The sequence below is a fragment of the Nerophis lumbriciformis genome, linkage group LG38 (genome assembly GCF_033978685.3).
Source record: "Nerophis lumbriciformis linkage group LG38, RoL_Nlum_v2.1, whole genome shotgun sequence".
Taxonomy (NCBI): domain Eukaryota; kingdom Metazoa; phylum Chordata; class Actinopteri; order Syngnathiformes; family Syngnathidae; genus Nerophis; species Nerophis lumbriciformis.
In genome coordinates, this window is record NC_084585.2 from 18,097,520 (window position 1) to 18,114,276 (window position 16,757).

At 41.7% G+C, this 16,757-nt stretch overlaps 1 protein-coding gene across 5 annotated transcripts in view; it reads right to left on the bottom strand.

Annotated features, from left to right (window-relative positions):
* wnk2 (WNK lysine deficient protein kinase 2) overlaps positions 1 to 16,757 on the bottom strand; it is a 109,568-nt gene that overhangs the window by 24,071 nt on the left and 68,740 nt on the right. For all 5 annotated transcript variants that reach the window (XM_061932313.2, XM_061932311.2, XM_061932310.2 and 2 more), the window contains exon 19: positions 14,944 to 15,803. In XM_061932313.2, the coding sequence (XP_061788297.2) occupies positions 14,944 to 15,803 (860 nt within the window). The remainder of the gene's footprint in view (positions 1 to 14,943; positions 15,804 to 16,757) is intronic.

A 16,757-nucleotide genomic window follows, 5' to 3' on the forward strand; every position in this document is an offset into this window, starting at 1 on the left:
TCAAGCATGGAGTGATAGTTTAATAACTTATAAACGCATGCTGCGAAGTTGGTAGAGTGGCCGTGCCAGCAATCGGAGGGTTGCTGGTTACTGGGGTTCAATCCCCACCTTCTACCATCCTAGTCACATCCGTTGTGTCCTCGGGCAAGACACTTCACCCCTTGCTCCTGATGGCTGCTGGTTAGCGCCTTGCATGGCAGCTCCCGCCATCAGTGTGTGAATGGGTGAATGTGGAAATACTGTCAAAGCGATTTGAGTACCTTGAAGGTAGAAAAGCGCTATACAAGTATAACCCATTTATCATTTATCATTACCTTAGCTAAAGCAAAATATTACTCAAATCTCAGCCACCTCAACAAAAACGATCCTAAATTTTTGTTTAGTACAGTAGCATCACTAATCCAACAAGGGACTCCTCCCAGTAGCTCCACCCACTTGGCAGATGACTTTATGAATTTCTTTAATAAGAAAATTGAACTCATTAGAAAGGAGACAACGCATCCCAACTACAACTGGGTTCTATTAACACAGTTACGACTGTATATAAGACGGATACTGCCCTCCAAAATAGTCGCTCTCTTTTTGATGAAATAACATTAGAGGAATTGTTAAGGCGTATAAATGGGATAAAACAAACAACCCACTTCCTGGGAAACTTATCAAGGAGCTTTTTGTATTATTAGGTCCATCAGTGCTAAATATTATAAACTTATCACTTTCCTCTGGCACTGTTCCCCTAGCATTCAAAAAAGTGGTTATAAAAGCCCTAACCTCGATCCTGACCTCATGGTAAACTATCGGCCGGTGTCCCACCTTCCGTTTATTTCGAAAATCCTCGAAAAGATTGTTGCACAGCAGCTAAATTAACACTTAGTGTCTGACAATCTCTGTCAACCCTTTCAATCCGGTTTCAGGGCAAATCACTCTACGGATACAGCCCTCGCAAAAATTACTAATGATCTATTGCTAACAATGTATTCTGATGCGTCATCTATGTTGCTGCTTCTTGATCTTAGTGCTGCTTTCGATACCGTCGATCATAATATTTTATTAGAGCGTATCAAAACACGTATTGGTATGTCAGATTTAGCCTTGTCTTGGTTTAACTCTTATCTTACTGACAGGATACAGTGCGTCTGCCATAATAATGTGACCTCGGACTATGTTAAGGTAACGTGTGGAGTTCCCCAGGGTTCGGTTCTTGGCCCTGTACTCTTCAGCATCTACATGCTGCTGCTAGGCGACATCGTACGCAAATACGGTGTTAGCTTTCACTGTTATGCTGATGACACCCAACTCTACATGCCCCTAAACTGACCAACACGTCAGATTGTAGTCAGCTGGAGACGTGTCTTAATGAAATTAAACAATGGATGTCCGCTAACTTTTTGCAACTCAACGCCAAGAAAATGGAAATGCTGATTATCGGTCCTGCTTGACACCGACATCTATTTAATAATACCACCTTAACATTTGACAACCAAACAATTACACAAGGCGACTCGGGTCTCTGGGTATTATCTTCGACCCAACTCTCTCGTTTGAGTCACACATTAAGAGTGTTACTAAAACGGCCTTCTTTCATCTCCGTAATATCACCCACATATGCGGTCCTCTCCAAGGTTTCTCACAGTCATTCACATCGACGTCCCATTGGAGTTGTGAGTTTTTCCTTGCCCTTATGTGGGCTCTGTACCGCGTATGCCGTTGTGGCTTGTGCAGCCCTTTGAGATACTTGTGATTTAGGGCTATATAAATAAATATTGATTGATTGATTGATTGATTGATTGATTGACTACAGAGTGGCCAGGAGCTCCCCCCAAAATATTAACACTGAATTAGTAATCTGACTTTGATTTTGAAATTGTATTAAATAATTATATCTAACCTATTTACAGCTTAACAGGATAAACCTTGTCAAATGATATAAAACCATGCGTTAATCACAAAGAGTATTATCAAGGCTTAGGTCAGGTTGATTACAAAAATAAATACTAATCAAATATACTGCAAAAAAAGGGACTTATAAAAACTGATGAAAAATACATTTACATAAAAATACACAGTGCTAAAATAAAAATAAATAATAATAATATAAATGTTTCTAAAATAAACTGTCAATGAAATTAAAGTGCAAATGAAAATACGGTTTCACCACTTTAGTCTCATTTTTTGCACTTAAACTTCTTTATAACTTGAGCTCCAGACTTCTTCTGTTTGTTTGATATTGTCATTACTGACACAAGTGGTGGAAAAGTGTATTACAACTGAGTACCAACGCGGCTCATACGGACCACAGCTAAAAAACAAGTTATTTTTTTGAGGCCATCTATGTCATAGATCCAACACAATGCTGGTGAAAGAAATCACATGACGCAAAATGTCATATTTTTCTTCAAACCCATAACTTTGATTTATAGTCAAAAATTGTGAGTTGTATTTTTGGTGCGTTGCCGGTGATCTACTGTGCGCAATTGATAAGAAGTGCAAAATATATTTTAAATATATTTAAATATTTAAATGTGATTTCTGTGTGTACTACACCAGCTGTGCACATGGAGACCCTGTACATTCATTCAAACTGTGTTTTGTCATTATATTGTTGAATACGCAGCACACAAATATCAAGTTAAAGTTAAAGTACCAATGATTGTCACACACACACTAGGTGTGGTGAGATTATATATGAACCGCCTTTTTTGGGCAATATAGAAATGCAATCTACACAACACAACCTATTTTTAGCACGCCGAAAGTGCGCTCTGGGAGACGCCAGTGTTGTGATGGTGTGTGTGAATGATGATGTTTTTTATGTAGGCCTAAAATCTGTATTACCATATATATTGCAGCCTTCTGCCATAACCATATATATCATTTGAAATATAAATGACAATACTGACTTAAAATTTTAAACTTTCAAAATTATTGAATGATTCTATTTTTATCACAAATATAATCAAACAAAAACGGTGTAACAATATCAATTAAATATTTAAGTTATTTCCTACTATTGGCTCTAATTTAAATAATTTGGTTTTCATCTTAAGTCCTCCTGTGTCCATGGATTTATTTCCTGAGTTTGTAACTTCGCAAACAATAATAAAATTGACAATAATTGATAATAAAGAATATTGACCTAACCACTGTAGCATCGACCATATCCTGTTATTAAACTTGGTATTGTTACTATGCTGCCATGGGGACGAAGATTGCTGACCTAAAAGCGGTTTTGCACTGACAATAGCCATCAACATGCATCATCACGATATGAGGATAGTTCTGTATTAAAATTCATATAGTTCATATTGCATATATCACGCAACCCTGGTTGCAAGGTCCATCTATCCATCCATCCATCTATCTTCCTCCGCTTAGCCGAGGTCGGGTCGTGGGGGCAGCAGCCTAAGCAGGGAAGCCCAGACTTCCTTCTCCCCAGCCACTTCGTCCAGTTTATCCTGGGCGATCCCGAGGCGTTCCCAGGCCAGCATGGAGAGATAGTCTTCCCAACGTGTCCTGGGTCTTCCCCGTGGCCTCCTACCGGTCGGACGTGCCCTAAACACCTCCCTAGGGAGGCGTTCGGGTGGCATCCTGACCAGATGCCCGAACCACCTCATCTGTCTCCTCTCGATGTGGAGGAGCAGCGGCTTTAGTTTGAGCTCCTCCCGGATGACAGAGCTTCTCACCCTATCTCTAAGGGAGAGCCCCGCCGCCCGGCGGAGGAAGCTCATTTCGGCCGCTTGTACCCGTGATCTTGTCCTTTCGGTCATAACCCAAAGCTCATGACCATAGGTGAGGATGGGAACGTAGATCGACCGGTAAATTGAGAGCTTTGCCTTGCGGCTCAGCTCCTTCTTCACCACAACGGACCGATACAGCGTCCGCATTGCTGAAGACGACGCACCGATCCACCTGTCGATCTCACGATCCACTCTTCCCTCACTCGTGAACAAGACTCTGAGGTACTTGAACTCCTCCACTTGGGGCAAGATCTCCTCCCCAACCCGGAGATGGCACTCCACCCTTTTACGGGCGATAACCATGGACTCGGACTTGGAAGTGCTGATTCCCATGCCAGTCGCTTAACACTCGGCTGCGAACCGATCCAGTGAGAGCTGAAGATCTTGGCCAGATGAAGCCATCAGGACCACATCATCTGCAAAAAGCAGAGACCTAATCCTGCAGCCACCAAACCAGATACCCTCAACACCCTGACTGCGCCTAGAAATTCTGTCCATAAAAGTTATGAACAGAATCGGTGACAAAGGGCAGCCTTGGCGGAGTTCAACCCTCACTAGAAACGGGTCCGACTTAATGCCGGCAATGCGGACCAAGCTCTGACACTGATCATACAGGGAGCGGACCGCCACAATCAGACGGTCCGTTACCCCATACTCTCTGAGCACTCCCCACAGGACTTCCCGGGGTACACAGTCGAATGCCTTCTCCAAGTCCACAAAGCACTTGTAGACTGGTTGGGCAAACTCCTATGCACCCTCAAGGACCCTGCCAAGAGTATAGAGCTGGTCCACAGTTCCACGACCAGAATGAAAACCACACTGTTCCTCCGGAATCTGAGGTTCGACTATTCGGCGTAGCCTCCTCTCCAGTACACCTGAATAGACCTTACCGGGAAGACTGAGGAGTGTGATCCCACGATACTTGGAACACACCCTCCGGTTCCCCTTCTTAAAGAGAGGAACCACCATCCCGGTCTGCCAATCCAGAGGTACCGCCCCCAATGTATGGTCATTTTTATTTTTTTATGTCATAAAAAAATACAATGATGTGTGCTTACGGACTGTATCCCTGCAGACTGTATTGATCTATATTGATATATAATGTAGGAACCAGAAATATTAATAACAGAAAGAAGCAACCCTTTTGTGCGAATGAGTGTGAATGAGTGCAAATGGGGGAGGGAGTTTTTTTGGGTTGGTGCACTAATTGTAAGTGTATCTTGTGTTTTTTATGTTGAAAAAATATTTTTTATCTTTTATTTTATTTTTTTTAATTTCTTGTGCGGCCCAGTACCAATCGATCCACTGACCAGTACCGGGCCGCGGCCCGGTGGTTGGGGACCACTGGCCTCGGGTGTCCTGGTGCCAAGTGCACATATGGACACCCTTATGTTTGAACATGGTGTTCGTTATGGACAATCTGTGATGAGCACAAAAGTCCAATAACAAAACACCACTCGGGTTCAGATCCGGGCGGCCATTCTTCCAATCCCGCCTCTCCAGGCTTCACTGTCATTGCCAATATGAGCGTTGAAGTACCCCAGTAAAACGAGGGTATCACCCGGGGGAGCACTCTCAAGTACTCCCTCGAGTGAATCCAAAAACGGTGGGTACTCTGAGCTGCCGCTTGGCGCGTAAGCGCAAACAACAGTCAGGACCCGTCCCCCCACCCGAAGGCGGAGGGAAGCTACCCTCTCGTCCACTGGGTTGAACTCCAACGTGCAGGCTCTGAGCCGGGAGGCAACAAGAATTGCCACCCCAGCCCGTCGCATCTCACTGCTGGCAACGCCAGAGTGGAAGAGAGTCCAGCCCCTCTCGAGAGAACTGGTTCCAGAGCCCTTGCTGTGCGTCAAAGTGAGTCCGACTATATCTAGCCGGAACTTCTCCACCTCGCGCACTAGCTCAGGCTCCTTTCCCCCCAGCGAGGTGACGTTCCACGTCCCAAGAGCTAGCTTATGTAGCCGAGGATCATTGTGCCCCACCTCTGGGCCTGGCTCCGATGCGGGCCCCGGTGACCCGCGTCCGGGCGAGGAAAATCTGGGTCCTTCGTTTTTATTTTTCATAGAGATTTTCGTGGTTGCAAGGTATTTAAAAAAAAAAAAAAGTTTATTCATCACACCAATATTTTGCTTTCCTCTAAAAACATTGCAAGCACTAAATGATTATATTAGCATTTCCTCCTCTCAGTATGTTAGAATAATTATGTATATATTATCACACTAACTTTAGTATGCTTAAAGTCCGTTGCTTTAGTTATTTAGCTATTGTGCTCAAGTTGGACTTTTTCTAATGTGAGCAAGGACAAATACTTCTTGTCTGAGGGGTGGCCTCAGCTGTAGATGTTATCTTTGTTTGAGCCCGCCAACAGCCAAGGACTTCAACCGACTTCAGCGAATATGGGATGACGGCACGCGGACGAGGCAGAGACTTCAAGGACCTCAACAAGATAAGATTCCAACACGCAGACGAAGCGGTGACGGGGCAAAAGCACAAAGCCCCCAGAACATTCCGTCACGTATCGCGCGTCCTGGACCTGCTTTGCATAAAATATGTGACCACTCCTTTTAGAGGCAGCCTTAGTATTGTTGACTGTGGAACTCCTGAATAAAAAGATAGACGCAAGAGCTGGACCTTAGAGCGTAGGGCGAGACTGTGACTAAGGGTCCGGCTCCATGCGTTCTCCTCATGAGCTAAATTGAACTCTGTCTCTGATTGATTCCTTGCTTCTTGTCTGATTAATAGATGTCATCAGTGTTTGAACCTGACATCTCCTTGGTCCTTCGAGCCGGATCCCAACACGTCTGACGATTCCAGCCTGGTGAGTAAAATCAGAAGACCATGGCACCCACATCTCCCATTGAGGAGCTGCTTTTTCTGCACCCGGGCTGGATCTGACGACTGACGGGGAACCGAGGACAAGAGGAAGGAACGCAGATTTCAGTGAGTACGTTTTGAATTACAAAGGAGAAAAAAAAAAAAAAAGCGTGTAACTAAGGGTTACGAGGCATACAAAAAGCGTGTAACTAAGGGTTACGACGCATACAAAAAGCGCGTGACTAAGGGTTACGACGCAAAAACAAACCCTGTAAATCCTAGGCTCTAACAGGTAAAAAGGCCTAAAAATTAGAAGGACGTCGGAATCAACAAAAACTGAAAGTTCAGTAAAATTCAACATTGAAAATAAGCCAAATTAAGGACCTCGGAGTCCACATAAAAACCGAAAATTAAAACTGAAAATTCCGCAAAATTCAACATTGAAAATAAGCTAAATTAAGGACATCGGAGTCCACGTAAAAACCGACAATTCTAAAACAGAAGAGGCCATATAAGGACGTAGGAGTCCAGAAGTACTGAAACTTCCGTAAAACAAGTGTGAAAGGTATGAACGTGAGATTGTGTGGGAGTTAATGCCACTAGGCGATCACTCCATACTAAAGTTGTGAGAAGTAATAGTGGGTTATTGTGGAGGCATCAGGCAAGACATCTCCACTGGGGGAAAAACCTCCAGTAGAAGTGACGTGTACCACAATAATAAATTGAACCACTATCTTACAACAAAGACAAAAGTAATCCTTATAAATTCAGCTCTGTAGGGGACGACGGATTACTCCAAATTCTCAAAATGGAAAGAGGGACCCAAAGAAACACAGATCTGATATGGTCTATTACATGGTCTATTACAATCTATTATAACCAAAATAGGAGAAAACAACAACGGCAGCGGTTACACCCTACTGCATGTTGCCGTTGTGGCAGAGAAGGACATTTAGCACGAGACTGTCCTGAGAAAAAATAAATTAACAATCAAGGTTACTCAGCATGACTAGGTCAGGAGACATCCAAATCTCCAAAGACCACACCAAAAGACAAAGAAAATGATCAGAGTGAACATAAGACATACTAAGTTATGAGAACTTAAGTGAAAAAACAGCAAGTAAACCAGAAATAATAATTGAAATAAAGAACAAAGAAATCACATTTCTATGTGACACTGGAGCATGTAGAATTACATGTATAGAATAAAACTAAGTGAAAAATAAAATATTGGACACTGGCAGGTGAAAGATTCCAAAAAGACGATAGAGGTGAAAGAAATGTTTAAAAATAGATGAAGAGGAGAAAAATCTCAAAGTGCTAAAATGAGATAAAAGTAAAAATAAGATGAAAAAATGGGAAGAAATCAAGAAGAATTAATGCAAAATGGAATAAACTAATGCGAACGAAAGATAATGGGGGATATTGAAATAAGATATGAAGAAAATGTAGATTGAAGATATACATGTATGTTTGGATATATAAATAGCGCTTTTATGTATACAAATATATATATATATATATATATATATATATATATATATATATATATATATATATATATATATATATATATATAATTAAAATAATGGAACAAATAAAAACCTAGATTAATAACTATAATAAGAGTTGATATGTGTAGCATAATAAAATGATATAAAATAACTTACATGTTTAGAGGCTGAGGAAGAAAAAAAAAGAAAAAGGAAACCGCTCTTCGAGTGTTGTTCGCCTTATCTCTTAGAATGTGTACTCACGCACACACACAACCTTGTGTGAGTGTGTGTGTGTGTGTGTGTGTGTGTGTGTGTGTGTGTGTGTGTGTGTGTGTGTGTGTGTGTGTGTGTGGCACATTGGGAGTGGAACTTTTCAAAATGAATGTATTAAGTTTAAGTTTTAAGTCGTTTAACTTTAAAGTGTAGTCTAACATTCTTAGGTTAGAATACAGTACACCATATACAGTAAATAAAGAGGCATGGCAATCTCAACAGCTTTCAGTTAGCTATAGAGTCTTGATAATATAATGTGAGTAACTATAACCATTACAACTGTTTGCTTTGAATATTGTTGAATAATAATTACAAATGAAACATATAACGAATTGGAAGAATGTCTCTTCTGAGTTGAAAAATTATAGTTGATACACTTAGACAGTTTTTTAGTGGTTTTAAAATGTTACTTACAATTACATGAAGTAATACGTATAACATTTGAATTAGGAATATTGATTTAGTGTTTATTAGGACAATAAATGCTGTAATTTTAAAACATCATATGCAGGATTGGACACATTTCACAGTGATTGATATCAGTAATGCATTCTTCTCAATACCAATACATAAAGAAAGTAAATTTTGGTTTGCATTTACTTATAAAGGGAAAAGATACACCTATACAAGACTACCTCAAGGGTATGCGGAAAGTCAGACAATCTTTTCACAAGCAATGCATGCAAGCATGTCCAAATTCGACCCTCCAGGAGGAAGACAAAAGTCTTGATATACGTAGATGACATATTAGCATCACCGGATAAGGAAACCTGTAGAAAAGATACATTAGCCTTATTAAATCATCTACATTGTGAAGGACACAAAGTAAGCAAAACAAAAGTCCAATTATGCAAAACAGAAGTAAACTATCTAGGACATTCTCTAAATAAAGATGGACACACTATTGTGGGAAGCAGAAAAACAGCAGTGCTGCAAGCACCAAAACCACAAACAAAGAAGCAAATTATGTCATTTCTAGGCTTAACTAATTACTGTAGAAGTTGGATACCAAATTACGCTGAAATGGTAGCTCCATTAAGTACATTTATGAAAAATATCTAAAAATGTCATCACTTGTAGAGTGGAATTTAGAAGCTGAAGCAACATTCTGTGAAATAAAAATAGAATAGGATGTGCGGTTGTTACAGCAACGAAAGTTTTGAAAGCTATCAAGTGACCATCAAAATTATTCAATGCAAGCTACACAACTGGTAGCACTAAAGCCTGTAAATTAATGAAAGATCAAAATGTTACAATACACACAGATAATCAATATGCATTCTCAGCAGTACACACATTTGCACAACACTGGCAAAATAGAGGAATGATAACATCAACAGGAAAACCTGTAACACATGGAGAACTATTAAAATAATTATTAAAAGCGGTACAGTTACCAGCTAAAATAGCAATATGCAAATGTGCGGCACACACCAACGGAACGGACGCAATATCACGTTTGCGGACAAAACTGCAAAACAAACAGCAGAAGAAGAATTACAAGTTTTTAAACTACAAGCTAGTGACATGAATTATGATATACTAAAAGACATGCAACAACAAAGTACTCCAAAAGAAAAAGATAAATGGATAAAAAAATATATATATAATAAAAAAACGCAGCCACGTTGAACAAAGAAGACATCTATGTATGTCCAGACAATAAACCAATCTTACCAAAAAATCTGTATAAGTGACCAGCAGTATTGAGCCATGGTTGTACTCATGCCTCAACAGGAGGGAATATGAATCTTATACAGAAGTACTATACTACCTACAGCTTTTATTCTTATTCAAAAAAAAAAAAAAAAAAACATTTTGTAGGGCATGCATGACCTGTGTGAGGCCAATTCCCCAAACCACAACACTCGTTCCAGCATCTATGCATGGATTTTATGGAACAAAATAGGAGTGAAAAAAAACAAACAGTATTGTCTGGTCATAGTAGATGCATTTTCAAAGTGGGTAGAAATATTTCTTACAGGAAAAAAAGATGCGCTAACAGTAGCAAAAGCATTATGCCAAGATATAATACCAACATATGGTATACCCGAAAAACTATACAGTGACAAAGGATCCCATTTTGTAAATCAATTAATCAAGAATATAGGACCATTATTCCAAATTGATCTCAAAAACCACTGTGCTTATCATCCACAAAGCACAGGATTAGTGGAAAGGAAAAATGTAACAATTAAAAACAGACTAAAGAAATGTATAGAAGTAAACAATTTAGGAACCATACTGGGAAAACACACACAGGTCTAACAATAGGACCCCTGACCAAAAGCACTCTCAAGGTCCACATTGTCAATGGACCAATAACAAAGGATGAATGGTTTACTATTACCACAGGAGTATCGGGGCAAAACAATAATTGGTTGCTCATGGCAAAGCAAGCGGAAAAAGACTGGCCAAATTACTGGTGGTACCTCACAGGCCATCCAATACGGGGAAAATGGGATACTCTGGTCAATACATATATTATATTATATTTATTATTCTACTTATTTTTGTCTGGTTTTGTACCATCCCGTGAGGTATATATTACTTTTTGTTATGTTTGGATGTATTTGTTTGGTTTGTATGCTTGTGAATCTGGACTAACAATTAAGTAAGACTACTTATTATGTTGAAGGGGGCAGGAAATGTAAGATTTTCTTCATCCTGTTCCTTCTCAAGCATAGGTGTGTAAATATGTGTTTAGTTGCTAAAGTTTTATTGTCTATTGATAATGAATGAATGAATTACTGGCCCCGAGAGATAGCGAAGAAGCTAAATTCTTTAAAAGTCGAATAACTCTGAAACATCAAGACCCAAATCTAGTGTTTAACCATATTACTCCCTGATGGACAAATATACCACCTAATGCCACACTGTTCAACACATCCAGATGGGGTTTCCAATTATGGGCATGGTCAAGTGGACTGGACCCATATTTCCCGGTGATTGTTTGCATAAATCAAACCATGCGCAACACCGAACAACCCAGAGTGTTCTAAATGCGCTGGAAGTCACAGTTGTAAGCGTACCATTTGATGGTGTGGATAAATGTTCAAAGTAACAATTGGTGTGTAATAATTGGTTCCTCCTTTGGCTGTTAATTGGTTACTCATGGGAAAAAGGTTTTAATTGAAGTAATCAGCAAAACAACTCCTGAATGGAATTGCACTACATGGGACAAAATCTAGCCTGTAACCAAAGAAACAAAGCAGAAACCAATATTTGATAAACATGACACAAAAGCTAATTACACCTGCATTAACATACTAGGCTCTGGACAACAGTTAGGAAACTTATCATCAGAGAACTGCTTACACATGTATCAATATTTGTACGAAAATTGTTAACACGCTTGAACAGTTTGATACCCGAACATTGGAAAAGAACTACACATGATGTAAACTGGCAAAGTGTTAGAGATCCAACTTATATCGATACAATAGATGTCCCCAGAGGTGTACCTGACGAGTACAAATTGGTAAATCAAGTTGCAGCTGGATTTGAATCATCCGTCTGCTGGTGGTGTACGATTAACAAGAATGTTGACAGAATTAACTATGTCCACTACAACGTACAGAGACTAGGAAATTGGACACAGGCCGGATTTGAAGCCGTCGCTGATCAACTCGCCGCCACCTCCCTTATGGCCTTTCAAAACCGTATGGCGCTAGACATGTTGTTAGCGGAAAAAGGAGGCGTGTGCGCAATATTTGGTGAACAGTGTTGCACGTTCATACCAAACAACACTGATACAGAAAGTAGCCTGACCAAAGCACTGGAAGGCTTGCGCACCCTCAACGGTAAAATGAAAGAGCACTCCGGCATAGACACATCTATGTGGGATGGATGGTTGGATGTGTTCGGCAAATACAAATCCTTGGTATCGTCAATTCTAGTATCTATGACTGTATTTGCAGCCATACTGACGTTGTGTGGATGTTGTTGTGTTCCCTGTCTGTGTTCTCTGCTTAACCGTTTGATCACCACAGCGATTGGCCCAGCAGATGATAGAACTGTTCAGATGCACCTTCTGGCGGACAACAAGGAAGATGAATCTTATGACGAGGATACCTACCTGGATGGTGTTCCTGATCTGTTTTCAGACCCTGGTGAATATATATATAGAAAAAATATAAAAATATGATGATGTTGAACTCTGAGTGTAAACATAACTTGGCCCTAAGGAAATGAACTATTAACTGAAAATCGCAAGAAGAAGTTATTAGGGATAAAACGATTCTGGGGAAGTTATGTGATAAACAGGAGGGAAATGTTAGAATAATTATGTATATATTATCACACTAACTTTAGTATGCTTAAAGTCCGTTGCTTTAGTTATTTAGCTATTGTGCTCAAGTTGGACTTTTTCTAATGTGAGCAAGGACAAATACTTCTTATCTGAGGGGTGGCCTCAGCTGTAGATGTTATCTTTGTTTGAGCCCGCCAACAGCCAAGGACTTCAACCGACTTCAGCGAATATGGGATGACGGCACGCGGACGAGGCAGAGACTTCAAGGACCTCAACAAGATAAGATTCCAACACGCAGACGAAGCGGTGACGGGGCGAAAGCACAAGGCCCCCAGAACATTCCGTCACGTATCGCGCGTCCTGGACCTGCTTTGCATAAAATATGTGACCACTCCTTTTAGAGGCAGCCTTAGTATTGTTGACTGTGGAACTCCTGAATAAAAAGATAGACGCAAGAGCTGGACCTTAGAGCGTAGGGCGAGACTGTGACTAAGGGTCCGGCTCCATGCGTTCTCCTCATGAGCTAAATTGAACTCTGTCTCTGATTGATTCCTTGCTTCTTGTCTGATTAATAGATGTCATCAGTGTTTGAACCTGACACAGTATTGAGAAGTTCTGATAAAATAATATTCATAATAATATTCATAATAATACACATAAAGACAGACACGCTAAATAAATTTGCGCTCTATATTTTTCTTATTAAAGAGACGCAATCCTCTGCGCACAAGCATAGTAGATAAGCTTTGTGACTTCTATCAAGTTTGCACGTGTTTTAATACACACAATCCTACAGTAGTAGATCGGGTCCTCGGTGTACAGCTTGTATAACAGTACAGATTTACTATTTATAATAAGGCAACACACAAACAATATTGCTTAAAGCAATTTCTGGCAACACAAGTGAGTAACACGGTAATTATGTCTTGATGATGGGACTGTCATTGTCTGGGGATGCATGAGTGCTGCCAGCATGGGGGTAGTTCCTTTCTATAGTTTTGATCCTTGAGAAGATATAATTATGGACACTTTTACATGTGTACTTTTTTATGAATATTCCTTATTTTATTTTATTTATAGTGCTTATGTTGTTGTGCATGTGTAGTGCTTATTTTGTTTTTATCATTTTATTGATTGGTTTGATTAGCTGTCTTCTGTACTTATTGTGATTTTTATGATTATACTTTTATTTTTCATCTTTCTGTTTTTAATCTGTACAGCACTTTGAATAAGTAGTGTCTGTTATTAAATTGTGCTATATAAATGAATAGACCTTGACAAAATATGGTAGTATAATAATATGTGAGAGCGATACGGGTATTACTCAAAAAATTTGAATATCATGCAAAAGTTCAGAAGTTCATACACTACAAATGTGAACCTAATATGTGATATAAAGTAATTACATGCAAAGTGAAATATGGCAAGCCTATATTTGTAATACTTTTGATGATCATAGGCTTATGTTTTTTGAAACCCTCAAATTTACAGAGATTTTCAATTCTAGGTTTTCATAAACTGTATGTCACGCCGCATGCGCAATCCCGCATGTCATCAGCGGCAAGCTCTGCCGGCACCTCCGCTAGAAGCGCGCCTGGACACGCCCATGGACACGCCCCTGCTCGCTCTGCACGCATCGCGGCCCCTGCAATCTACAATCAGCGCACCTGGGACTAATGAAGACAGACAGCATAAAGATCAGCGGACCCGAAGACCCAGTGCCGGAACGTAGTTTACTCTCGTAGTAAGCATCCCGTCTTTGGCTTCCCTCCCGCGTACTTGATCTCTCTCTGTGCCTTCCCTGTTCCCGTGTCTCATGTCCTTTGTGTTTCCCGCAGTGCTTCCCTGTCTCCCGTGATCAAGCTGTGTGCCTTGACTTCCCACTGGATTCCAGACTGCCTCCCTCGATCCTCGACCCCTGCTTGGACATGGACCTCGTTGCTTCTCTCCAGCCCTCGACCGCTTGCCTGCCCACGGACTGCCTTCTCGCCTTGCCCCTTTGGTCTGACGAAGGATTCATCCAACACGCACATACAACAAACTCTGGTAACATTTACATGGTTAATTCCCACAAATCGTTTTGCACCTATCACTTAGAGTAGCATACACATCCCGCCTAATAATTAAGTTCAATAAACCTATTGAACTGATTCCTGCCGTGGTGTCGTCTCCTTCCCCTGCCGTACATAACACTGTAAGCCATAATCATCAAAATTATATCAAGACAGCTTGAAATTACCTGTGTTGCATGTTATTGGCCTATGTCATATATATTAGTTTCACCTTGTAAATCTAATTGCTGGAATAAACAAAACTTTGCATGGTATTCACCTTTTTGGAGTTTCACCTGTATGTGTTTCTTCAAACTCACCAGTTGTTCTCCTGCTCTAAAGCGACCCTCCTCCAAAGGACCTGGCGTGCTGTTTCCTGACCCCCCAGTAGCGCTGTCAGGACCAGGAGGAGACTGGATGTACTCGGTACAAGAACCTGGCGTCTCAGCAGCACTACCTGATGGATACATGGGAGCGTATTCCTGGTACAGCAAGTTCCTAAGTTTTTCGTCCAGAGTTTTTATAGTGCTGTCCACAAAGCCTCCGCGGGCCGGACGTCCCTCACCGTCCGACTCGCCGGGTCCTCCGCTATGCTGCGTTGGCGCCGGGCTCTGGGGCAGCGAGGACACCTTGGCCCCTCCCACGCTGGAAAATGGCTGGTGGAGTACCACTGGCTGCTGCGGGCGCTCGCTGCGCGCTGTTGCCGCGTACGAGAGAGACAGCGACTCTTTGGCAGAGCCGGGCTCTTGCGGCGGGAGAGGAGTGAGGGGAGACCCGCTCGGCGAGATGTTCACATCCAGAGACAGGGGCATGACCAGAGGACAGCAGGGCACTTCGTCCGCCAGGGAAACAGGACAGGCAATGTCTGCCGCGTGCAAAGCCGAGAGGACGGGGGAGGCGGCGCCCACGGGGGATCCGGGCGGGTCGTCCATTCGAAAAGAGCTTTGTGGAGAAGATGGAGGCAAAGTCTGAGCTCTGGGTGGCTGGGCTTGATACACACTGACGATGGCTTCCATTGATGGCACCGACTGAAGCGCTGGGGGAGCAGACACAGGAGGAGACAGCGTGGCCAAGAAGAGAGGGTCCGTGTTGGACATAATCGGGGGACTACAGAATCCGTACACATCATGGATGAGACCTCCACTCCCACCAGACATTGTGGAGGAGGAGCCCTCTTCAGCTGTAGGAAAGATAAAAAAAGTGTATTTATTTTCTGAAAAATGATATTCATTTGGGGTGTGACAGTACACCATAATCACAGTTTGGCTGTTTCAAGGACTGCATTGTAGGACTGTAGAAGAAGAATGCCAATCTTTTTCTGCCACAAGTACGGCCCGGGGACATGGAGACACAGAAACACTTCACCTTAGCAGGTTAGGTGTTGTGCCCAGTGACACAACAGCAGTGACTGGGACAGAGAAAGTGGGAATTAAATTAGGAACCCTTCAGTGACTGGATGACCTGCTTTGAGCCGGTTGGTGCAAAATGCAAGACATAAAACTGCCTACATTTTGTGTAAACAGCCTAAGTGCTGTTAAATACTGAACCTGCTCAGTGGCCTTGTGGTTGGAGTGTCCGCCCAGAGACCGGAAGGTCGTGAGTTCAAACCCCGGCCGAGTCATACCAAAAACTATAAAAATGGGACCCATTGTCTCCCTGCTTGGCACTCAGCATCAAGGGTTGGAATTGGGGGTAAAATCACCAAATGATTCCCGAGCGCGGCCACCGCTGCTGCTCACTGCTCCCCTCCCCTCCCAGGGGGTGAACATGGGGATGGGTCAAATGCAGAAGATAATTTCACCACACCTAGTGTGTGTGTGACTATCGTTGGGACTTTAACTTTAAATAATTTTTCACATAAAACATAAAAAACAGCAAACTGACAGCAGTGTTCTCGAACTTTGACGACGGAAGAGGATTTTCAAGCTCCAGCTTCTTCTTGGCACTATTACTAGATAAAGAATGGGCTGTGTTATACTTAAGAGTGTTTGGAGATAATAGCTGTCTCTTGGATAATGTTTAGGCTTTAAGTTGCAAGCAACCATTTCAGTTACAAGCATCCCTGCCATGACAGTAGTTGGCATAGCAAATGTCACAGTGAACCCTGTTAGAGCCGACGAAAACATACGGTCTT